Raw genomic sequence first — 26,718 nt, forward strand, 5'->3', positions numbered from 1 at the left:
GCAGAAGTCAAATTTCAATAAAGTTGCTTGGTGTGTTGGGACGCGTAAGACAGCTTTTTCCAAATTTCGCAATGATTTTAGAGCGCAAAAAAAAAACAATTCTCATGACTACCACTGACATCGCATTGCATGACTGTGACATTGGAATTGTTTTAAATTACACGAGTCAATCAGTAATTAGTTTTACAGGGATACATTCATGGGGGAAAGTGAACGAAAAGGGGAAACCACTCCTCTGTTGTAATCTCATGATGTATTTGAATGTTACTTCGTTTATGAGGTTTTTAAATGAGTTTTTTTTTAATGTACATGCTTCCTCTTATGTGAATTTGGGCAATTACCTAGATAACTATACATTTTTATGATTGAAGCAGCCTAAGGAAACTGGGGCGTCGTTTGCCAGTATGTCCTTTTTGATAACTGTTCGTAAAATTACCATCAAAAAACTAAAAAGTAAGAACAATTCACCACAATAAACTTTGCGGAGAATTTCGAGCGCATTATAATTTTTTAGTTTAAAACATAGCAGCTTTGTCCGTGACTCGTCTACAGTTGCAGTATGCGATGTTATTTTGCTTCTAATTGTTTCCAAGATGCATCCAATCCAGTATATTTTTGAGAGCAGACGCCAAATTGAATATAAAGATGAATCCAGCCGGCACATCAAGCGACTAAAAGACCCGCCAGGGGTTTTGATGTAATTCGATGGCAAGTAATTCGATGGCAAGTCACAATACTTTACATAGCCAATCGTCCCGGTTCAATGACATGAGCCTTCAGCGCCCAAACTGAAGTTCGCAGCAGCGCTGCAAGCTCCAACCCGCTATTTTGAGCGATCCATTCTCCAGGTAGCAGGACTGCTCTGGAGGGCTGGTGCAATTGTCCAATCAGAGCTGTGTACTCAGGCACCAATAGGCATTGCACATATCTGCGCCCCTGTCACTCTACAGGCGCTTCAAACACTGTTTCAGTTCGTCATATATCAGCACGTGCAGCCCAATGGATTCGCATCTCCTATTTTTATATTTGAGATTCTAAATCTTCATTGCGCATTGTTTCCCCTTACTTGCGTCCGGTTGGACACAGCTGTCTTCCTAATGCCCTTTTAAACGTGTTTACTTGCTTATCACAACTGAAGAAGTTACGAGTGAGACGCTACTTTTCCTTGGAGTTCACCTGGACTGTCAAACAATGTTTCCGCCAGCGGGCAAGCGCTGCTTCACAATTGAATCCTTGGTAGCAAAGGAAAATCCTTTGACGGCAGAAGATCCCATCCGACCAACCGCCCTAAGTTATCCCAACCCCACAGATGCCTTTATGAACGGTTATCAGGGCCCAACCAGCAGGTCTCTGTATCCGAACCCGGAGTTGGTCTTCCCAGAGACAGTTAATCATCCGTCATTGACTGTTCATCATCCGCAACTTGGCAACTCGCATCTGCAACACCCGCACTCTTTCTTTGGAGCTCAGCACCGTGACCCTTTAAATTTTTATCCCTGGGTTTTGCGGAACAGATTTTTCGGACACAGATTTCAAGGTACATGTTAATTACTGTTTTGCACGTCATTTTGCAATATAATTATGGTGCCTCAGTTTCATTGTCTGTCGTACATATGCATCCATAATAGCTATAATAGAATATCGCCAAACCGTCCTTTGAAGCGGATGTAATTTTCTGGTTTAAAAAAAGGCATTTAATTTGGAATATATTGCCAGTCTGTGGGTGAAAGATGTATAAAAGTACGACAATTCATGAAAGTTATTTTTACTCGAAATGAAATTATTTAGTAAATAAATAATAATATTGCTATTTGCAACGGTTCCATACTACTATAATATCAACAGCTACTACTACTACTAATAGCACGCATTATTATTATTATTATTATTATTATTATTATTATTATCAGCGAGTAACATGATGGGTGTAAGTGTGTCAGACATTCAACTAATCATGTCTTGGGATACAGTCAAGTGTAGTCACTTTGTAAATATAGCTCAACAGCACGATGATGTGACTTTATCTGGACGATGGAAAAGGGAAGTATTATTTTCAATGATGACATGAATGTGAAGTTGAAAATCTGTTCATTTTTTCAACGTTTTTCGTTTCAAAGCGGAAAAGAAAAAAAGTGTCCCCTGTCGACTTGTTGACCTCCATTTGCTCTGCTCCAGAGCATCTATATTTTCTATAAGATATCTGTAAAAATGCGGAAGCGTTGCAATCTTAATACGACCATTTTAAATCTATAGAAAGGAAAGGGATTACACATGAGAGAAAAATGCAGTCTTTGTTCTGGGGAAAAAGAAACAACATATTGAGTTATCTTATTCTCTCGCTGTCCTCTCTTCGCCCGTGGCTATGCGTTGTCAGTGGACTGGTATGAGTCAGATAACTGAAATTGTTTTGTGTCGGGAGCAATAATGAAACTAGCCGATTATCCACATAATACAGGGATTTGAGGCATTTACCATCACTCGCCTTACACGAAGCACCTATACCTAGCAGAAGGATTAAAAATGTGACAAGAAATACGGAATACAAGGTAGCGTGTTAAGGAGGCCAATGAACTATAACTCTCACTCTCTCTCTCTCTCTCTCTCTCTCTCTATGTATATATATATATATATATATATATATATATATATATATACATATTCAATATATATATATAAGATGAAATCGAGAAAATCTGAAGTTCTCCCTCAACAGTTATCTTTTTTCTATCGCGAAATTCTCTCAACATAATATTAATGTTTACACTTTTAAGAGTCTGGTTGTATATTTTAAAATTTCATAATTTATTTTGCGTGGATTAAGACTTATTTTGATTAATGGTGCACAGTTGTGCATTTCTTACTGTCCAAAGCTACCAAGATCCACTTGCTCCATTTTTAAAGAACGAAGCGCATCTGGACATAAACGTTTTCGGTCAGTCTGACTGACTCGTTCTTAAATTTAATCATATTTGGGGAGACACTCAATGTAACTCACAACCCAAAAGCTGACTAATGCAATGTTGTTTACGTATTAAGGGTTGAATTATCCACCAGTGTGACACACTGAGACATCTAGAATACTTTCTTGCTGATCTTTGGGGAAATGTTAGATCCACCGCTTACCAGAAGCCACTTGAGCATACAATTCTTATTGTTAGGTTTATTTTTGTTATTGTCATTACATTATTTATCTTAAGCTTCAACACTAATCGCGGCTGCTATAATGTCCTGGTGGCTGCGTTGGCTTTCTGGACAAAATCGGCATTCATTAGATCGTGGAAGCTTTTCAGTCATGCTTTTTCCAGTTCCTATCAAATACTCAGGTTTAGCAAGTATTACTCATTTCACTATTTGCAAAACATTGTTAGATGACCTCTGCCACAGGGAGTTCATCGTGTTAGGTGCAGGGCCTTAAGCGTTTACTTTCTGCATAGTCTGTAATGTTCTTAGAGCATGTGGGTACGCATCAAGCTGATTGGTCTTTATGTGGGTTTTTTTTAAATAAAAATAATCATTGTGTTTATTTATTTACTTTTTACTTTGAGGGAAAGCACGAAGGCTGTTTGGATTTTTCAACAGTATTTAAGGCAGCGGGTCTGATTCAGCGCGCAATCTTGGGCCGGTCCATCTGACAATTTTTTTGAAGCGAGACGTAGTCACAAAGCTCAAACTGAAAGGATTGTGTACGTTAAAAAATGCAAAATAATTATATTCTTAGGAAGACCAGAGGAACTTTCGATTGAATGCGATTGAATGCGTAGGTTGAAGAACAACAATAAAACTATGTAGGCTAATGAGGGATGTCCTAAATTGCCTGTTGGAGGGGGCCCAGCGTAACGTTTCTTTTTAAATAAGAATGGACACAGTACATAACTTCATTACAGAAAAGGCAATTAACAGTCTCCACATGTCTATAAATGTGTGGAATGATATGCGCTGTAATTGAGGGTTTTGACGATAGTAACTTTTTGCCGTGCTCCTGCGTCAGAAGGCGCCCTCTTTACATGACTCAGTGTGCGGCTAGGAGACAAACGGTGAAAATAAATAGCACAATTTAAGTTTTGTAATACAGTGGTTTGTGTGTTCATCACTTACCTCGTTTTTATGACGACATGTGTTTACTTTCAGCTAAATGCTCTCCCTTAATTCGGATGTTACTGAACTAAATACGCACTCTGAAATGGAAATCATTTTTTTAAATCACCCTGGGAATAATTACATCCCATTTCAGAGTTTATAGAGCCTAACGTTTAAATACTGCTTTGGGCGTTCATATTCACTCAAGCAGAGAGAGAGCGGTGTTGAGATAATTGGCGGTTATTTTTCTCCCCGTGCAGCCAATTTGTAAAGGAAATATTTTCTTTGTCGGCGATCAACCCTTCAAGTGAGTCCACAGCCCCAGCAAGACGTTACGGTGATTTATGTAGGCGCTCTTCTTTGAAGTTAGTCCCTTACCGGACGTTTCAAATTTGGTGATCCAAATAGAGGAGTGCACTAAAATATCACTGAAACGAGTAGTATTAATAATAAAAAAGATTTCTGGAACATATGGAGCCCATATACAAAGCTTTTTTAATGGTAACATGTTTCTGTTCGAATGCAGTCTATTAAAAATCTATTTTCACCCCTACCTTACCTTAAATCGTAATTATTTATAGTATCCTTTATGTCACGTAATATAACCCCCGCTTTGTAGATACACACTTCTGTTTACACATAAATCGTTTGTCATACTGTTTTCTCCTTTCGATTTTTCAACAACAATTTTAAATACATTGCTTGTATTTATATATTAAATTGTGTTTGAATTTCTTTCATTAAGGCGCAGTTTGATTAGAGGAACATACAGTGTTACGTGATTATAATTGCAGCCTATAACTTTTATATAACTTGCATTAAATGTGACATACTTAAATATGTAACTTTCAATCGAAGACGTGTTTTCAATTCATACTTATATTGGGTCATATTTATCCCTTCCTTGGGATAATAATAACAACAACAACAACAACAACAACAATAATAATAATAATAATAATAATAATAATAATAATAATAATAATACTTTGCGACTTTGCAAAGCAAATTAATCTTACGAATATGATATTCTACATGTACAGACGACATGACAGCAGATTCATGATCTGGTATATCAAGCCTAACGAACAGAAAATAATAAATGAAGGGCAAAAAACGTTAGGGAAAACGGCATAACGGTTAAACAGGCAAAATCTTTCAGGGGTCACTTCCTTTCAATTCGCTAACCCCAGGGAGCTAATAATCCGCGGGCTAATTAGAGGCCTGTGCGCGACGTTCCGGGCCCGTTTCTAGTACATTTAACTCCAATAGGGCGCCTCGACTGCGCGCACAAAGCAAGTGGGAGTGCCGCGGACCGGGCGCTGAATCGCGCTGTGATTGTGTTCCCAGGAAATGATGTTTCCCAGGATAGTCTACTACTGCATGGCCCTTTCGCCAGGAAACCGAAGCGGATCCGGACGGCCTTCTCTCCATCCCAGCTCCTGCGGCTGGAGAGGGCCTTCGAGAAGAACCACTACGTGGTGGGCGCCGAGAGGAAACAGCTAGCCAACAGCCTCAGTCTGTCCGAAACTCAGGTAACCAGATTTTGCAGATGCAGTGTCTAAACATATTCTAAAAGCAAACGTCGTGGCAGAGTTTGTGTTTTTCTTGGAGCTGGTCTTGTGGTTGCGCAATGACCTCACTTCAAATGCCAAAGACATTCCAATCAGTGGCCCGAAAAACCTCCATTGACTATGGTAAATTATTTGCATAGGAAATGACCCCTTAAATTCACCTCACTTCGGCAGTTTCAAGTGATAGGCATTAACGCCAAAAGTATTTCTAGAAAATAGGTTGTCTACATTTCTGACCCCGCCGTTTAGACCGGGAAAAACAAGTGATCACAGAAAAGACCCAATAATGGCTTCCACATAGTATGATTAAGGTTATGAATGAGACGACGACGCTGATAATGACAATAATTGCTTTTATACTGTGACTAATTGTAATAAATGCAGAATTATTATTTAGCGGGTATAAGGCAGACATTATTTGAATAAAAAGAACGGAATGACTTCCGTGTGTGGTTCAACTGCAAAATCAATTTATTAATAATTCGGTAAATTCCCATATCCAATTACACACTCATAAACTGCTTTCACGATTCTACTGTACACTGGAAAATTATGAAACAAAATTCAACTTGACCAATGCCTTTGTTCCATTTAAAAGGAGCTTGTAAAGCTCTACATGGTAGGATTTCTCCCTCTTTTTTTAGTAAACCGTATGCATTCCGATTTAAACGGTAGGCGATATGATTGAGCTGTAGGAAACACTCAAAACAAACAAGCCCTAAGGGTACCTATAATGGGAGAAGTTTTTTTTTCATAATGTCACTGCATTTGCAGACATCTTAAGTACCCGCAACAAATCGCTTGACTTGCCACGACACACAAATAGACTCATGACAAGGAAAGTACATCATAGCTATGTGTGTAAGTACCTGAACGACTGCACATACTTTATCTTGAATAAAGTGTGCCTTTGTATTTATTTTTTTCTCTTTTTCAGATTAGACATATGTACACAATTGCGCAATATTATCTTCTGTTACAACTTAAAGGACAGCTGCCGTGTAAAAAAAAATGTGATGCTGTCTAAAATTTGTTATTAAAATGAATACTTTGGAGAGGGACGAGCCAATCCCCACGGGGAAACTCCTTTGTTTATAACACTTTCATGATCCAGCATTGGAAATACATTTTGGTTTATTATGGGAAAATTCGTTTATTAGGCTACTTATTTAATTTCTCACATTTAAATTGGTTCATTTGGCAGGGCTATTTAAAAAAAGGCGAGAAAACCCTACATCGTCTGTTTTTTTTTTTTTTAATAGTACTGTGTCTCGTCTTTGACATGCCAATGTGATCAAGAGTTACTGTATTTTTTTCCTTGGATTCGGCTGTTACATTTGCGTCAGCAGGGTTACGTTTATGCTTCACTACTTCAGCCAAAAGTAAGTATAGTGTACGAAGCTTAGATTGATTCAGTACCTAAGGATTCAGGACCTAAGACCTGAGGGTCAGGTGAATATTAACACAACAACTCGTGAGAACAATAACTGTTTGAGATTCGTGCTCCACCTTGTAATTTGTCACTGTACATGCGGGTCCTAAAAGGTCTCTGAATGGGACAGTTCAAAACATAAATGACACTGTTTAACTCATTACACTTTAAGAGGCTTTTAAATCACGGTGAATAACTACTCCCAGGTACGGCAAAACTAACTTCGGAAAAGGGCAGCTGCACCATTATTTCTGATAACTGAGTTTACTACGCAATAATGCGTACCAGTAAAGGACAAGGTGCGCTTAAAACAGAAACTTTGTTTTGCAGGGAAAAAAACTTGCATTAACAGGAAATTCTGCTACTTACGCTAACATGGTACGTAATATAATGTTGAGAAAATCACAAATAGAAGCAATAAGGAATTCTATTACAAAACATGCTCATAGAATGTGTTCAATAAATTGTATCAGATTTAACGCACTATTAATTTGGAAATGCCTTGCAGATGTATGAATATGTTTAGCTTTGTACTCCTATAGATCTAGCACACTATGATGCAGGGAAACAGGCATTAACATCAAATTCATTCCCCGTAGAAATGCTGTAGAAAAAATGTATACATATATTCCAAAAAGAAAGTGTAAACACTATAAATCAACCAGATCAACAATTCAGTGATGGAAAAAAAATCAGGTGCTCATCAGCAAGTGGGAAATCAATCTTAATTTATGCATAACACAAAAGTTGGCTTGCTGTGTAAGCATCAACACACAAACATGTTGAGGATCATTCTCTTGACAGGGCATTTTGCCTAAACCTTCGACAACAACAAAACAGCAGTGTTGATTATCTGCCCTCAGGGTCATACTGTGGAGCTTGTGAACTCTCACCGCTTGACTCCCAAGGGTTGTAAACCTGTCTCACTATGCCCTTGGGAGGTAGCCCCATGCAGTATCCCCTCAGGAGAGTGTCCTAGCACGTCTCGAGGAAAGTGTCCTATTCTACCTTGAGGAGAGTGTCCCGGCATGTCTTGGGGGAGATGGCCCTAGTATACATAAGGAAGTTGGCTCAAGAATGCCCTGGAGAGAGTGTGCTAATACATCTGGGGAAAACTGGACTCAGTACTAACTCGCTGTGCTCTGCCTCTCCAGGTCAAGGTGTGGTTCCAAAACAGACGGACAAAGTACAAGAGACAGAAGCTGGAGGAGGAGGGTCCAGATAGCCAGCAGAAGAAGAAGGGGAACCACCACATCAACAGGTGGAGGATTGCCACCAAGCAGGCCAGCTCTGAGGACATCGACGTCACTTCTGATGACTAGCCCAACCCCCCCCAACCCAGCACCTACCCCTCTGTCCTTTTGACACAAGAGAGACCACTTCCACTTGCAACCCTATTTATTAAGTGATACTGTTAGGCAAAATTATATACGAAACAACTAGCAAAGTGACTGAATATGTGACTGGGCAGATTTCTGAGCTGCGAAAAGAGGCTGTTTTTCTTTTGGCAAACTCATTCGAGAAACTTGCACGAGCTGTGACGGAACAGATGCGAGCTTTTTTTTTTTTTTTTGCCTGGCAGCACTTTCACCGTCCCTCTGTGCTGGCTTCCGCGCCGTTTGCGGCTCGCTCTGTACACTTGGGCCTGAAGGTCAGAGTTCATCATGCAGTCACCGTGCTTTGCCCTTTGACCTTACCTAGCCATGGAGAAAGGGGCGCAAATGATATCCAAGCCCTGCTATCGTGCGTTTATTTTGTTCTTTGGACCTAATGGCATGAATGTAGACTACAAATGTAAAACTTGCTGTTGCTTTCTGAGTAAATTCCCAGTGCATGTAAATGCTCTTTATCCCCAGTCCCAAGTCCTAACCAGCCACTGTCAGAGGGTTTCATTCTGCCTCTTTACTATTCAACACCTTTCCCTTGTAAATCAGCCTCTGTAAATGCTCCTCCGCCTCTTAATCATGCTATAGCAATTTAAAGGGGTGTTTTGAAAACAGCTATACCTCAGCTCTTTGGGGAGGCATTTGCAATCAGTCCCCGTCACCCCCCCCCCGCCCCCCGTGTGTAGGACCCTGGTACAGGCTGACTGCTGACTGGGGGAACACGCATGATCTGGGGCCGTGGTTCCCTGGAAACACCCCTTTGAAAATTCCTGCATAAATGATGTCACTCAGAACAAAAAAGTATATTTTCATACTGTACAGGCACCTACCTGGTGACAGTCAGGTTGGGACCCACTTGCTTACAAACATTGACAGTGGCAAAGTGTACTATGAGTTTAAGTTATGGTCTGGTACAGCAGATTCATATTGGTATTATGAATAAATGACCTGTTAAGAAAAATGTCAGAGATATTAGACTGGGACTTTGTGTTGAATAACAAATATATGTACAAGTTGAGAATTTTACCATTTTTTTCTGTCCACTGACCTTTAAGTATGGAAGTTACATACCATACATTAGTCTTGAATCAGATTTTTTTCCATACATCTTTTCAAGGGATTAACGCAAGGATCATATATCTTTTTTATCTCTAAATATAAGGGTAAACAGACCATTAGAACAAATGGGAAGATAGCCAGGATGAGTGCTTTGTAACTTCATGTACAATCCCCAAACACATACGGAACACGTGTCAAGGACTAAAATGTCCTGGCGGTGTGTGGAGAAGAATTTTCCAGAACAAAAACTGTAAAATAATAAATAAAGATGTTTTAGAAGCAACACGTAGGCTTACCCCTTTTGTGACCTTACTACCAGACAAAAGAATGACTTCTAAGCTAACCAGTCAGGCCTAGATATGGGACGGCTACAGTTTGACACATGCCTTTCACTTATTAAATGCACCTGTAGAAATCCTGAAGGTGAGGGGGTGGTGGTGCACTGTGAAAGGCAGTGCTTCTCCGTGGAAAATGCGCCCTGCACATTCGCTCTCCTCACCCAGCACGTAACAAAAGAATCGGAAGGAAGTCGCAGCAAGGAATCTGCGCTCGCTGACCCCGAATAGCTTATAGGAAACCCATATTTTTGACCCTGAACTCTTGTTTGGTAAGGGTAAGAGGCACATAAAGTAGTAGCGCACGGGGTTTAAAAAAGTCCTCGGCGTAATGCATGTCGGTGTTTATTTTCGGTTGGGGGCGGGGGTAGGGGGGGTAGGGGTGCGGACACAGAATGCCGACAGGCAAGGCCGCTCTGAGCACAAAGGGGGCCCGTTGGCTTGTTTTGGGTCTTCCCGGACACCTTATATGCCGCACAGGTGTGAAACACAGGCCCCGAGAGCGCGGCACTGCTCCGCATACCTGCCATACCGACACGCCGTCCTCCTGACGGGCGAGGAGGTGAGGATCGCCAGAGGAGCGTTTCTGAAAGGACGCTACGCCGTGGGGGGGGGGGGGGGGGGGGGGGGGGCGCAACAGCGGTAAACTCTGATTATCAAGCCCTCTACACCTAGCTTCAGATTTAATCAGGAGGTCTGTCAAAACCGTGCACGTGCTACACAATGCTGTTTACCCATGCAGCTGCACCTGTGTTCTTTCTGAAGTGTGAAAAGACATCCCGGATTTGTTGCAGCATTTGTTGCCTACATCATTTTTAAAGTCATCAAGAAATCAATCATTTTTATACATAAATATGACTACATATTATCAATATTTAAATAATATGTGTGTTCGAGACTGGCAGATTGAAAGAAAAGGCTGGGCAAAAGCTATACAAAATATTTGGATATCCTCATGAGAGCACAACATTGTTATAAATATAGGTTTTAGCTTAAAAAGCTTTAGATTTAACAGTGGGGTAGCTGCCAAATACAACTATGGTTTTGTGTTAAAATCTGAGGGTACAAGGGATCTGACAGACTTTCACCAATATACCCATGTCCTGCATGCGCAAATGTAACACATGAGATTAATCCTCACTATAGAGCAAGCTTCTGAATATTAATTAATCTATTAATTAAGACTAATCGTTCTCTTGGAAAAAAAAAAAAAAAAACAATTTATGTCATTACTGCCATAATAAATACCTTGTATTTTAACTAAATGCCATATATTACAAATCAAATTGTAATATTCTTTGCAGACTTGGTACATTTTAAACGCAATCCACTTTTTATACAAACTGCAGTTTTGCATATTTTTCTTTTTTTACGCAGTTAAGTCATATATTATTGTAGGACTAAAATGATGGATTTCATAATTTATCATGTCCTTTTTGTTCAGCAAACCTACATTCAGTGCTTCTGAACTGAATCCATAGTACAGCTCACAGACTGGCTCACATATACATACTACATTTTCAGATTATTGTAAGTAAAAAAAATATATAAATTTTGTAGTGGATACTTATGAGAAAATTTAAAAAAGAAAATTAAATAGAAAAAAAATGCAATTATACATATGTATTATTATTATTATTAGTAATATATATATATATATATATATATATATATATATATATATATATATATATATATATATATATATATAATTTAGTATCAAGCCTCAGCAATGAAAACTCAAGCATTATGTATTACCTATATTAGTTATTGAGCTCAGCAGGAGGACACCTACATTGTTGACTTGGACTGCCCGCCATTTATTTGTGTCCTCTGAATGTGCATCTCCCAGTGATGTCACTTGAGCGTGCAGGTGAGAGGCATGTCGTGTGTTTTGGGCACCTCTGCCTCTGATCTGCTCTGTGTGACGGCCTGAGAGGAGGAGAGGAGGGGGAGAGTGCCAGGATGAGGGACCACCCCCGCCCCGAGGAGTCGCCGCAGGGACGCCGATCCCTCTCACAGGCACTCGGGTGACGAGACCCAGGCCTACCGAGAGCCTGACGGCGCTCCAGTCAACAAACAATTACCGGCAGCTCTCACCTTGAGCGGGGGGGGGGGGAGCACCGAGGTGGTGGAGAGACAGAGGAAGGGAGGGAGTGACAGAACTGAAGTGTGAGGACTGGAGCTGCAACCTGAAGATGGAGAGCACACAGGAGAGGATGGAAAAGAGAATGGGGGAGGGGTGTGTGTGTGTACGGCACAGCAAAACCGAGCCATGGAGGTATGCCGTTTGATCCAGGGCTGCATAGGCAGAGAGAGGCTGCAGTGGCAGTGCAGGTAGATACCCGCGTGGAGCAAAACAGAGACAGAGGAGGCCACAGGAACCAGCCCTGGAGTCTTCTCCTTCTGTCCGAGTAAACCCGAGGAAGGCTCAGCCACTTGAGAATCTGGACACTAAAACACCACTTGTTTCATAATATAATAGCAAGTACCACACCCTGTCCAGAGTCCATTATTGTGTGCTGTCATGTTGGTCAGTCGTTTGCCTTGCCGAAAGCTGTATGTGACATGGTAGGGATTGCTGAGTTTCTCCCACGGGTTTGTGATGGGTACACAGCTGGAAACCCGGGGGGGGGGGGGGGGGGTGTTGAAGGAACAGCTTGCCATGGGAGGCCCAAGGGGGCTGCGGGGGCCCCTCTCTGCCCGCCCCAAGTGTGAATCCCGTTGTCAGGTGCGACCGTCGCCAGTAACGGCGGCCCCGCCGGGGGCAGCAGGAGGTGCTATATGGGAGAAGCGATTTCTGCCGTCTAAGTGAATTCTCCCCTCCATTCCAATTAGAGGGGAGCCAGGAGGGAGAGGGGAGCATGTTGAATCTGGATTGGGGGGGGGGGGGTTTCACATGGGACAAACTTGCAAGAGAAAACTCAGCCAACCCTGCGACAATACAGTCTTACCCCTGTTCAATTTGCAGTGGCACTTACCATGACCAAACAGACAGTACGATAGCAGCCTACATGAGATACCAGGCACTACATGGTGCCTACAACTAGATTAAAAAGCGACGCCTATTTTTGTGTCTGGTTGTTCATGCCGAAGGGACCATGCCATCCTGTTTTACTCTTAGAGGAATGGAAAACCAGAGTGGTAGATTCAAAGATGATTTTTGTATCTGAACTGTCTGTATTAAGGAACAGCAGAGCAGGTAACGTTATCCACCCCCTGTAGTTTGATAAAACATGTAAATGTAAACATATCAGTAATTAACATTAAAATCAAGGACAATACAAAACAGTACTGCAACTGCATTTACTTCATACAAAAACAGTAAACACAGATTAGTGAACTCAATCAACAAAACAAAAGCAATCTTCTTCTTTGAAATCTCAGAAGAATGAACCCCACCCTGTTTAACTAATGTGATCTGGAGATTTCCCTGAATCCATTGGTGTTGAGTTTAAATCATAAACAATTAAACTGTGAAATAGTTAACTTTGTCAACAAAAATATTTTTAAAATATTAATGCAAGTAAACAATGCTGTTTATAATCTGCCACGGAACCCTGGTGGACAAGGATACAATTTTCAGCAAGGCAAAAAAAATATATATATATGATGGCACACATTGATTTCTCTGTAAGATTAAGAACTTTTTTTCACAATCACTTATCATTTGCCAGGCTGTGGGCAACGCAGAGGATGTAATCACTTTTTGGAAGTCAGATTACAGATAAAAGGAACAGTGCGACGTGTACAACAACCACAGTAAAAGCACTTAATTCACAGATAAACAGTTTTCTTTTGTCATCGGTCAAAAACGATGAGCCAACAAATCTTTGATCACTGGCGTTCGCAGGCACAGACTCACTATGGCAAAGGCACTTTCCCTTTTCATTCGCAACTTTGAGAACAGAGCCTTGCGCTAACTCTCCGTTGAACAGAAATCCAAACAAACAGTACTCCTTCATACCAAAGTGTTCTTTTATACGCATATCAAAAATTAAGACAAAAGACTGTTTTTTTTGCTGGCAAAATCTTTCATCTTGTAATAAAAAATATTATTATATAATATGTAAGATTTTTTTCTATTTTCCAAGCATTCCCTTAGCATCTTTTTATCTAGTAGGTCTGGATGCAGTACGCAGCACGCGTTCTGGACTCTAAGAAGGTAGTTGGAGATAAATTCCCAAACAGGTGTTATAACAACAACCCTGTTTTTCTGCATAAAGTGAGAAAAGATTTAATCCAAATATTTTGCATGATAATTTAAAGAGTTTTTCTATTAAGACTTAAAAGTGATTTGGGTTCTCCTTTAATAGTCCAACATGTATATTCTTGTTATGTTACTGACCTAAGTGATCGACTCATACCGCGTTCCCTTAACAACCATGTAAACAAATGAATCTCACAATCTCAACAGATGGGATGATAAGGCCGTATGAATCTAAAGGCAAGTTTCTTCCTATCTAACTCCATCAAGCATTAACGACAGATCATAACACTGTCAAAATGTAAACTAATAAGGCTGCAATGATTCGCTTTCCCCACATAAAATGTGGTGCGTAAATGCTGATTATTGAAATCAATCCCATATGTAAACTGAGGAAGGCGATTTATGATTCAACTTGTGATTTACCTGATTTCAGAAAGCAAAGAAACATGCCAGCAGAAAAAAAAAGAAAAAACATGGATGAGAATGCATTGTGGGTTCTCGCTTTCACTTTTGCAAAGCAGTGGATGAGAAAAAGTATGAAAAGGGGCCTCTTAACTACGATTCTCAACTCTGTACTTCATTAAGGGCCTTAGCAGAATGGCGCTTTGAGTTACTGTGTGCGCTAAGCTGACGTGTTTGCTCTGGGAGCGAAGGCACGGTCGGACGGAATAAACACGCAGTGGTGAGTCCACGCCAGTGGTTCCTGAACCGGCACTGTAAAAAGAGCTTTAACATTCATTACACCTGGAATGACAGGTGCAATAATGTGAATACCGCATCGCTCGTACTTTTGTCCAAAATTTTGCATCTAAACAGCGCTGAAAAACATTTAATGGAGGATGCTGGAACACTGGAAAGAGCTGGTCACAGTGTTGTTCTTTAGGGCCGCGAGGTTGTGGTGTCTCTCAGGGGGCAGCGCACACTGGCTCTGTCCCCCAGGTTCAATTTTTTACTGTTCTGCTCTCATTAAACCACAATGACACCCACACCGAAAGGCACTGCTAGTGCTCGACACCCTAATTAAACAGCCCTGGTGAGAATGCAGCAGGGGTGAACCTGCTGAGAGGGCCCTCTGCTGTAACACCCCTGGTAGCTGGGGCATGAGTGTTCAGGAGCCGGGCGGGGGACGTCACGGCTGCTCCACATGTCCAGGCAAACCGTTACTGATCCTGTCAAAGGGGAGGCACCATTTTGAGGTATGCAGCTGATTCAAGTGGCAGTGGTAACTCGGGGAGTGGCTTGCAAGGGTAAAAAAAAAAAAAAACTGCTATACAAAAATGAAATATATTGTAATGTACTGAGAAATACACTATATGGACAAAAGTATTTGGCCACACCTGTTTTTCAGGGTTTGGGCTTATCTCCAGTGAAGGGCAATCTTAATGCTTCAGCATACCAAGACATTTTGGACAATGCTATGCTTCCAACTTTGTGGCAACAGTTTGGGGAAGGCCCTTTTCTATTCCAACATGACTGTGCCCCAGTGCACAAAGCAAGGACTATAAAGACATGGTTTGATGAGTTCAGTGTGGAAGAACTTGACTGGCCCGCACAGAGCCCTGACCTCAACCCCATCGAGCACCTTTGGGATGAACTGGAATGAAGATTGTGAGCCAGGCCTTCTCGTCCAACATCAGTCCCTGACCTCATAAATGCTCTACAGAATGAATGGGCACAAATTCCCACAGAAACACTCCAAAATCTTGCGGAAAGCCTTCCAAGACGAGTGGAAGCCGTTATAGCTGCAAAGGGGGACCAACTCCATATTAAAGTATATGTATTTGAATACAATGTCATTACAATGTAATGGTCAGGCGTCCAAATACTTTTGTCCATATAGTGTATGTTGTTAGGCCCAAGAATATGTTGCAAATACAATTAAAATATATTAATGTGAATCAGAAATATAGTGCAATATACCAGAATGGCAGTAATTTACATACTTTAAACTTACTGAGGTAAAAATATATTCTCAAAAATATATTTTAAATCTATCATTTTTGTATGGGCTTCCACAAATTGATGCAGTTATGTTAAGTCTTGGCAGTTGTCCATAGTTGTGTGCATTTTTGATCTGTACGGTTTCTCACCAGCCTATTGGCCACCTCAACGTAAACTGATACTGAGGAGGAAGTGCAATGAAGAAAGGGAAATGCAAGCAAGAAATTTCAAAATCCTGAAATGGAGGATGGAACTGGAACCGGCTCAGGTCAGGGATCCGTATCTGCCCTGTTATTTTCAGCAGCTGTTGCCCTGGACCCAAATCACCCTCATTTTGCAAGAGGAACATGGCTCCAGTCTGGAAATGCCTGGTGTTGTATGACTGAACTCTGGTTCACTGGTTATTCAGTCTCCTCACAGCTCTCTCAGCAGGGCTTAGAACCACACTCGCAATAAATAGCTGTATGATGTGTCAAACCCAACACTCAACCCTCCCAGCCTTAGCCCCAGTCCCTCCTAGTGGGCTGTCACGTCATTTCACTTTGACTCTCGGTTTGCAATGATTTACCTAAATGTCCCATTTAATCCAGTCCCATTTCATGATATTTCCAACCACCAGTTGGAAAGAACTAGTAATTGAAGATTACTGGCTCATGTCTAAAAAGCAAAGCGACTCAGAAAGCAGAGCTGGAGTTGAACATAACCCTCCATTTCCTTCGCCTGTGCTGTTTCTGTTACAGGTTACAAGCTACAGGCCCTTGTTGTAAGTCACCACCTCGCCATCCGTTGCCATAGCGATCTCTGGCTCCAATTGTGACACCTCAATCTGTGAAAGGCAAAGGAGGTTACTGGTTAGTGTGAGTATAAAGTGAGCCTATTGTCTGAATCACCTCCTATTGGCTGAGCCACATCAGACTGACTGAGACACACAGTTAAAGACATTTCATTGGCTGGGATGCACCAATGACATCCACTCTTTGGCATTAGCATACGCAAAGAGTTTCTGTTGACTGCTGCACACTGCAGATGTTCAGAATATCTGAAACACATTAACAAATTCCCATGGAGCGTTTGCAGTTTATTTCAGAGTACCATAGTGTGAGGTGCAATTAAATACATATTGCTTGTGTATCACATGGGATTGATTTTGTGTAACCAGTGGAAACACAGCCAACTTCAGCCCAATGCTTTTTCAGGCACCATAGGTCCAAAGCAAGATGCTGAAAATCTCAGATATATATACCTGCAAAATATCAAAATATCTGCATATGACGTGAACATAAATAAGAGGATAAAACGCTTCATAGAAGAACATTGCATGTAAGGACAAAATAAAGCCACAATGTCATTCTTGAAATGAATTTCATAACTGCTTTTTACAGAGCATTAAATTCAACATTGTACATTCAGCTTCTAGTGCTACCCTACATATTGCCAAATAAACACACACATAAAAGCAGAAGTTACTAACATTCACAGCCTGAAAGGTTTTTATTAATTCAGGTTAATCCTTCAAAAGTGCCGTTACCCCACAAAGACCCATATGTGTTGGTGGATACAGAGTGCTCTCCTGGTTATATGCCACTGCATGGGCCAAAGGCACTTATTACCACAAGCTATGCATTTGCAACACCAGGGCGAAATCACTTTGATATGGGGCCTGCCGTCCTAATCATCTAGAAACAAAGTCTTGTCATTGTAATGACATGCATGGAATCCTCTGCATTGGATTCTCTGTTCATTTTTGCCTTGGGGGAATTTGACGACTGTAAGCATGTCTGTTGTTCTGACCTGTCCCATGGTCTGAGTGGGTGTGGTTTCGGGTGCGTTGTGGTGATACGTAACCCCTTTGCTGGTGGGTGACATCGCTATAAATACAACCTGGTTTAGTGGGTTTTTTGAAACTGGAAGTTGTCATCTGTTCATTTTAGAGTTAATGAAGAGAGAGAAAAAAAAGATTTGCCAAAGCAACGTCATTAACGTGACAAAATATACAGTCGTACTTCTGACTGCACAGGACCTTTAGGATATTACCATTGGGAGCCAAAACCAAAGATATTACTGGCAGCTGAAGTACACAACATGTACTACCCAGCAGTAAGGCAAGGCAAAGCCTCCTCAATGTACATTAAAAGATTAATTGTTCACACCATATGCACAGAGTGCCGGAAACGTCGCCAGGGCTTGAAACACACCGATGGAACGCCAAGCCGTGACTCGCATTCACTGTGCCTGCAGTGACCGCAGCAATTGAACTGATTTGAATTTTTTGAATTGACACAAAGGTGAGCAACAAACACAAACCAGCTTGGTTAGAGCACACCCGGCCATCGGGCAGCTTAGCGTGTCAAGATTCCGACCTGAGCCGATCAGACTGAATTTGCACAGGATTGCACAGAGTTTAAAGAGTGCTGAGCTCAAAGAGGCTGCTCCCTAGGAACGGGAGCCCAAAGGAAAAAGCTTTCTGTTTTCATTTTTCAAAAACCGTGTTATCTGGAATTTTTTTTAAAAAAACCTAAGAGTATATAATGTGAAACACACACTTAGTGCAGAGTTAGTTCATTCATTCAGTTGAATTATACTAATACAACCAAGTCAAGTATTTGATATTTTAATGAAGTACCCAGGAAACCTTAGTGCCCAGGAAATTATTTATATGGGTAGTTTCTTCTTTTTTTGTACTTTGGCTGGCATTTTATTCTTGACAAAAACTTCATTTCAGCTCAGTGATTTGCTTTGTTTGGTTGATGAGTAATATCGGCTTGTCGTTTAGTCTCACTTGGGCCCTGACCAGCACTGGAGACTGTCAGACAGCAGCTCAGGTCCACCTTAATACAGCAGCAAATACACTGTGTGTCTGAAATAAATCACATAATACACCTGAAAAGACTTTACTCTACAAATGGCAAAAAAATGTTGAAATATTTAGCATATGTAGTATAATATTTTTATATAGTATTTTTAATAGAGCATTGTTTTTATATAGTATTTTTAAATCATGTTTACGACATGGACGAACAGTGGAAAAAGTTACTGCAGAAAAGATACAAACACTTCAGTCTAATATGCAATTATCTGCTAGCTTTCTAAAACACCCAATAATGTAGCCAAACTCACATAAACGCTTCCAAAGTGTGCCACAGTTAAACTCACACCAAAGATGAACCTAAATAATCTTTGCTCTGCTGGCAACATGAATGAAACTGTGGAGCTTGTGCCTGTCAAAGAAATTCTTTTTTTTTTCCTGTGTTTGGCAGTCTGAAGCCACTTTCACAGTCAACAATCACACAAGCAGAAAAAGAAAATCTAGTCAACTGGTACTCTTCCAATTTTGAATTAAAGCTCCTAATATTTTAACCAGAAGCAGATGGCTATGGCTTTAGCAGCCGAATCTTAATCAGAAGTCCCACAGAGTGTGAAGTAGAGAGGAGGGGGGTTCAGAAGACAAATTGGGGAGGTGGGAGTTGGGTGGGGAGGGGGGTATTGACGTGAAGTGGGGGGGTACCATTAATACACCTTTTTGGGATTTTTTTCTTCCTGGAAACCCTCTTGAAAGTGCAAAGGGAGCTGAGAGTGAAAAGGGGCCCGGTGCATCATGGGAGGTGGCGTGTTGTGAGATTCTTGGCGGCACATATGTCTGAAGCTTTTTCGCCATATGGCTGCCCGGGCTATTTACACTTGTAATTAAATCTTAAACATCTTTCAAGCGCACTAAAAGGCATCGCTGGCTCGCTTCAGCGTCTCCGCTGGCGCGGGCTGCAAGACAGAAATAGCGAGATGGTGGAGGCAGGAGTGGAGGGGGCTGGGTGAGAAATCGGGGTGGCTTTCTGAGCCTCAGACCTACAGGCAAAATCGAAAGACATTTCAGCAAGGCAGAGGGAGATGGGACTGGGGGAAGGGGGGGACCAAAAGAAACTGCCCCGTGACTGTGCTATGCTGTGAGGAAACTAGGCTGACACATGCTGCTATGGCTACCTGGTTATTGTTTACACTGCTGTGGTTAACCTGCCATCGTTAACCTGCTATGGTTATCCTGCTGCATTTAATGCTGCCATAGTTAACATGCTGTGGTTAACCTGGCATGGTTAACGCTGCCATGGTTAACCCGCTGTGGTAAATTCTGCCATAGTTAACACAGCTAATGCTACCACGAGGTGCATATTAGCATGCCACACTCTGGCTACAGACGCAGCAGTAACGGCAGCGGCAGCGGCGGCTTGCTCAGGATGAGCTCAGTCTACACGCCCCATCGCTGGCGATGTTGTGATCCGGAGTTGTCAGGAGCAGCAGAAGATCACAGGGCCTGCTAATGTGAGCACGGGGCCGGTGGAGGGGGGGCGAGGGGGGGTGCGGGCTGGGAACACCGGGAGTCTGTTGACAGTAGGGGGAAGTTCGCCTGACCCGGTCACTTCAGAAATGTAAACCGGCCCCAGGCTAATGGCTGCAGGTGTGTGGAGGCTGGGGGAAGGTGTGCATGGAGTTCCTGACCCCGCCCCTTCCTGCCGCCCAACACAATGGCCGAATCCCTGAACTTCAAAACGCTTACAACACAAGAGGTTTAACTATGAGTCCAGGCCATTCAACCCACCAAGGCTGGCCATTAGCCTTTGTCAAGTCTGGTCTTGAACATTTTCACTGTCACGATAAACTCACTAGCTGTTCCGTACATTAATAATGCTCTGTGTGGAAAAAAATACAGCACAATGTCTAGAGCCAGGTAGACTCTGGTCAACATTTATGCCCAAATGTTTTTCATATTGTCCACACTCCAATATATCTCTATCAAAATGCCTCCAGCACACAAGCATGCCAAATTACTCATGGATAAAAATGACATATTCTCTGTTTTTCATTACATAAACATCTACAAAAATAACTCTGCCACCTGACATACTGATATCAATAAGAGGCCTATTTACAGCTGAAAAATTTTCCATCTAGACCTCACACACAGTAAAGAGCCACTATTCCAAGGATAACTAACATGACCTTTTTTCCAAGTAATTTCACCCGCTGCATTACCATTTCAGAATCTGAACATACCGTACTTTCACCAATGTTATGTGCGCTAAGCTTAGCTCAGCCAGCATCAGAAAACTGGTCAGAAAAAAACAACAGACTCTTTGGAGTGGAAAAGACTGTTTGAAAAGGATATGTCAGTAATGGCTTGTAAATTACTTAAAAAAACAGGTTGAGCATCAGGTTTGATGACATTGATGAGAGTTCATTTCCATGCTGTAGATTTCTGCTCATACAGTGTGGTATACACACACTGTGGGGTTTGCTCAACTCTGCCTGCTTTGCCCACAATGTCAGTCCCAGTGAAACCACACCAGATAAATTATAGGGCCTGAAATTTCATTGGTCATTCCTGCTCACTAGAAACACCAGATAAGACAACCATGTGAAACACAACCTTTTCTGAATTGGAAAAAGGGTACAAGTGAACCACTCCTGCAGGGACTCAGAGAATCAGGCGACAACCAAAAGCAAAAAAAAAAAAAACCTTCACAAACCTCAAGGCTTTCACAGATGACAGTCATTGTAAAACTGACATGTTTTGAAATTACTGACATGTTCTGACTTTTTATTTGATTAGACAACAGGAAATAAATTAGTGTCACTGAACATGTGAAAACACAACCTAAACTGAGCTCTAAATATATCACATATATCTCACTTGCAATTATATCACAAATTACACATAATTAGCTTTCCTGAAATTAACCAAGATTTTCTGTATTACAATTAAGATTTAATAAACTGGAGTAAAAACAATATAAAAACACCACTTGTAGTGGAGCTGTACTCCTGAAAGGTTAAAGATTACACTTTAGGCCACCCTGTTCTTAACGTAGACCATGAACGATGACAAACAGCTCTAAACAACTCTGAGACAATCTACCAAGTTAAGCCAAAAAAAGCCATATTTTATTTATTCAATTAAACATTTGAATAATCAATTAGTTTAAAGCTTATTTAGTAAAATTTTTAATTATTGTAGAATATCTTAGTAATAGTACTTGAACTGTGTAATTTATATATTTTTTACTTTGCTCTGCACTTAAGCAGATGATAAGGATCTCTGCCAAATAACGAAATAATAACGAAAATAATCATCGCCATTAGAGAGCTGTGAATGCATAAAACGTTCTCTAATTAGATGCCGGGATTAGCGCGAAGCCTCTCTGCCTTCGGCTCCGCCGTTAACACCTAGGCAGGAACACAACCTGAAACCCACCTGTGCCTCCACACCTCCAATTGAGTGCACGCACGCGCGTGTGAGGGCGTGCGTGCGGCATCTCATTACTGCACATGTTGTGATAAGGGGGGGGGGGTGTAAATTAGCCCTGGTTGTGGGGCTTGAATCGCTCCCCAGCATCAGAGATCAACCGCCGACACAGACGGGTCAGCTGCACCCGCCCGCAAATGCCAGCCGCTCCACTCTCTCCACACTCACTTGTGGCCGTTTTTTCGGTCTTTTAAGATGATCTTCAAATAAAGACTACGGTTCTTCAAAAGGCCCCGAGAAGAGAGAAAAGTCGATCCAGAGATGGTGTTTAAAGGATAGCACATACAAGCTATGAGGTAAACTACTAATGCCTTTTCACATGCGTATTTCTCTGGTGCTTGATAATGGTTGAGACTTTTCTGGAAAACACACAGATTTCAAGTACACACCCCAGAGAAGGTAAACATTAGCTGGACATTAGCTTATTATTAAGTTGATTATTAAGTCCTAGATTAATACAAGTTCTAAGGCTAGGTGATGTGACTGAATATTCCTACTTTAAATTGATCTCTTTATTCCCAAAATTTGTCAATCACTCCCTCTGTAGGCTTTTGCTTGAGGTACTGCAGAATGGGCCGGGGCCACCACTGGATAATGCGTGTGCGTGTGCGTGTACGTGTGCGTGTGCGTGTGCGTGTGCGTGTGCGTGTACGTGTTATTCAGTCAGCTACATTGGCAACTGGGCCCAAACCTTACCTGAACCAGCTTGAGCCCCCCCATTCTTCTGTGAATAAAGGCGAATTCAGTGCAAAGGGCCCAGTCAAATCAGTTGCAGTCACAAAGGTACCTCCAGATGCTTCCCAATGCACTCAGTAAACATATATATTATTTTTTGGGGGGGAGGGTTGACTTAGACTCATTCCAAAGGAAGGAGAATGCTGCTGAGACATGCCTCTGAAAGCTCTTGGCACGAAGACGCGCCAGCAGAGAGACCACAGCAGGCACAGCTGGCCGAGGTAGATGGGGGGCCAGCGCGATAAGGGGGCGGCAAGGAGGGGGGGAGGGGACTCGGTTACCCCGCTGGGTTTGTGTCATCTCTTCCCCCCCTCTGTTTTCTTGGCTCTGCTGGGCGAAACGGAGGAGGCCCGGCGGAGCCAAGTGTCCCCGGCGGTGCCGCGAACAGCGGGAACTCCAGTCGGATTCCGCTTTTCGGAAACGCTCGCATGGAGAGAAGCATGCTCTCCGAGTCTGATAAGAAAAAGAACTCCGCGTTCGCCAACAACCATCTCTGAGGAAAATGCTGTCAAATCTATATTTTCATATGCATGCCAAAACACCCCTTAAATATTCTCAATTACTGGGACGTTCGTTTCTGAAATCCATATATTGTAGCAGATAATTTAATACGTTTCCTATAAGATGTGAAAATAGCTTTTTTACGTTAATGGCAACTTTTATATTTTGAAATTAACAGACTGAAAATGCTGGATTCAAGGGACACTGTATAGCTATATTCAAATGGGATGTAAATCCTTTCTCTAATGCTTTGTATGCAGGTGTAGCATAGAATGGGGGCCGCAGTGGGAGGGAAGCGGTACCTGGGACATCTGTGGGAAGAGGCTGATGGCCAGAGGCAGGGCCAAGCCGAAGGCGGCCAGGCACACAAGGCTGTGGACTGGCAGAACCAGCTTCCTGTGGGTCTGGAGCAGGGGGAGTCTGGGGAGGGGAAACATAAAGAGGCACAGGTGAACAGGTGAGACCCATGTGAGGTGCACGGCGAGAAACAGGGGGGCCAGGTGGGGGGGGGGGTCACAACCCTGAACACCACTCTAAAAAGGGAGCTGGGGGTGGGTCTGCACACCAGGGGCCGGAGGGGGGGGAAACATGCAGGCATGGGCCTCCGTCCAAAACCTGCCGCTGTGCTGCAGGGGAAGCCTTAACGGGCCAGCTGTGTTTCACCGCGGAACAGAGACCCGCATCCCAATGACGGAAACGTCAGTGTTTTCAGGGCTTCAAAAAAAACAAAAATTCCTCCTGCGCTGAGGTCGTGGGCTGCCGAGGGGGAAGGCGTGCACAATGATGCGTCCCAAAAAGTTCATGTGGTCCGCCTTTCAGAGCCCTACTCTCCTTCCAGCCCGCGTTCAGTCAGTGTTGAGGAATATGTTGTTATATAAGCTTGTCGTCCATCTCCCTCTTAGGACATAATTACTGTCCTACTGCCACCCTTCACCCCCCCCCCCCTTCCCAATTTGAGCTAATCCCCTCTTCAGTGTGTGGGATGAGCACTCAGCGGGACACCCAGCAAAACCAGCTCGCCTGACACCACCACCACCCCCCTAATGAAGGGGAGCTGTCGCTTAATGAAGCAGCTAATTAACACATACGGGTGCAGCGTCTTAATTGGAGCAGGCATATATAAGATGGAGTAATAAAAAAAAAAAACTGTCAAAGAAGGAAAAGGTTGTGTGCATAAGTCAAAGAGCCTCGGAATGAGACACAGGCTGAAGTCTCGAGGTGCAGAGGCAGTAGTGTAAGTTTTGATATGGAAAGTTGTAAGTGCTCATGCTGTAGAGATAGTAGTGTAAGTTTTGATCAGATGCTCTACAACTTCCTTCAGATAAACTATAAAACAATCTCAAAAGAGTGAGATTATCAATCACAGAACAACAATATTTTAATCATGAAACAACAATTTTGTTCCAAGCATGTTGCTGAGTAATCAGTACTACAGCAGAAAAGAGCCTTTCATTTTGTGAAGATAAATCAAGTCAAATGACATCCTGCTGCTAAGTGAATATAAAACGCTGTGGTGAAAATCAGCTGCACCCATGAGCAAAGCAAAGTCCCTTGGCAGGCACAGCGAGTGAGATGCTGAGTTTACAGCGCCGCTGTGGTGGCCGGTGCCGTGGGCCATGACTTCTTGGAGGCTGATACGAAAGTGGAGCTAACGACAGGCCCTATTTTCCCCGCCCACTTTTGTGTGTGTGTGTGTGTGTGTGTGGGGGGGGGGGGGGGGGGGGGGGCACTGTCACTACAGAGGGGCCCCCCTCTCAGTGCTTCCATCCATCACTGGGGGGGGGGGGGCAAACAGGGCCTTTCGTGACATGCCGTGACTCCCCCCCGTCCCGCTCCATTGAGAACAACTGAGAGCGAACGGATTGGGCAGGTAACTGAGCACGGCTCACCTGAGGCCGCGGTTGCGTTCCCCCGGTCCCCGTCTGCCGCTCTCTCTCCTTTCGCTCGCTCGCTCATTCATTCGTTCCCCAGAATCCCAAACACACCTGGGATGTCATTCCTCCCACCCACACCTCTGTTGGCGGCCGGCCTAGCCTGCCAGCCCCGGGGCCCACTCTGTGGGACAGACACTGTCAGGCCTACAAAAGCCGTCTGCATTCCTGTGTCCGCCGCGCACGCCGCCATGACATCCGCCGCGGGACGCCAGTATAAACAGGTACTTCATTAACTGACGGTATTATCTGCTTATCAAACACGAGAGACGCGCTGATAGTACTCGCGGAGCGATGAAGAGGGCTTGGGTAACTGCCAGCTAAAGACCCGTGCTCATGGATGACCGGGGTGTGTCTGGTTTCTGTGTTACTTCCTGTAATGGAAGGACCTCTTGAGAACACCATCTTTTGCGACTTGTAAGTCACTTTGAATAAAAGCGTAAATGTAATGTTATGCATAAGGGGCTTGGGAAAGGTGGATTCTTTTTTCAAGGTTTGTTTTTCCGTTTCATGACACACAGTGAAGCTAGAGTGAGGGGCAGGAGGGTTCATGCATGCTTTCAGGCCCTGGCCTACCTCTCCAGAAAAGCCATGATCACAGGGGGAAGGACCAGGATTGGCATAGGCAGGACCACTCGAGTCAAGGCCGTCTCCAATAATGCCTGATGGAAAATAACGAATGAGAACCAAATAACTCACAGGCTATGACGAGGTCATTCATTGACTGCAATTCAAATATATTTATTTCTAATATCTAATAGGAATAAAAACATAAAACTGTTTTTAATCATTTGATCGATCGTTATATTTTTTTATTCTTTTGTTTTGCTTGAATAAAAAACAAAAGCTTTGTAGGCAAAAGGCCAGTATTCTGTTGTAGGAAAAGGACCAGTATCCACAAAATGTGAATACCACTGGCTGGAATCAACAAGCATTTTAATCAAAATTTACCAACCCAAATTGAAACATCGTACAACTGATATGACACACTTTGGACTCAAGGGGTCGACTGTAGATTGTGAGTAAGAAGTGCCAGATTTTAATGGGGTCAGCAGCATGTGTCCCAACCAGAGGTGGGACAAACTCACTGTTTGGCAAGTAACAAGTAAGTCTCTAGCCCTAATGCATGAAGTCCAAGCCAAGTCCCGAGTCAAGACAGAGAGGTCTCAAGTAAGTCCGAGTCCAAGTATTACCAAGGCCATGTCAAGTCCAAGTCCAAGCCCTTATTTTTTTCAAGTCCTAAACA

The 26,718-nt window shown here is 42.6% G+C and overlaps 2 protein-coding genes across 3 annotated transcripts in view; one reads left to right on the plus strand and one right to left on the minus strand.

Moving 5' to 3' along the window:
- The first annotated feature begins 1,053 nt into the window (after positions 1-1,053).
- emx1 (empty spiracles homeobox 1) lies at positions 1,054-8,662 on the plus strand. The gene is made up of 3 exons (XM_036517279.1): positions 1,054-1,537; positions 5,428-5,612; positions 8,238-8,662. Exons 1-3 carry the CDS (start codon positions 1,192-1,194, stop codon positions 8,403-8,405), a joined length of 699 nt encoding a protein of 232 aa, XP_036373172.1. The 5' UTR covers positions 1,054-1,191; the 3' UTR covers positions 8,406-8,662.
- A 7,373-nt stretch (positions 8,663-16,035) lies between these two features.
- The window catches only part of LOC118769894 (sideroflexin-5-like), a 32,145-nt gene continuing 21,462 nt past the window's right edge, over positions 16,036-26,718 (minus strand). For both annotated transcript variants that reach the window (XM_036517282.1, XM_036517281.1), the window contains 3 exons: positions 26,049-26,134; positions 23,844-23,961; positions 16,036-16,839 (listed from right to left, as the gene is read on the minus strand). In XM_036517282.1, coding sequence (XP_036373175.1) covers positions 16,762-16,839; positions 23,844-23,961; positions 26,049-26,134 — 282 coding nt within the window. In that variant the 3' untranslated portion in view covers positions 16,036-16,761. The remainder of the gene's footprint in view (positions 16,840-23,843; positions 23,962-26,048; positions 26,135-26,718) is intronic.

This window comes from Megalops cyprinoides, chromosome 22 (assembly GCF_013368585.1).
Source record: "Megalops cyprinoides isolate fMegCyp1 chromosome 22, fMegCyp1.pri, whole genome shotgun sequence".
Classification (NCBI taxonomy): domain Eukaryota; kingdom Metazoa; phylum Chordata; class Actinopteri; order Elopiformes; family Megalopidae; genus Megalops; species Megalops cyprinoides.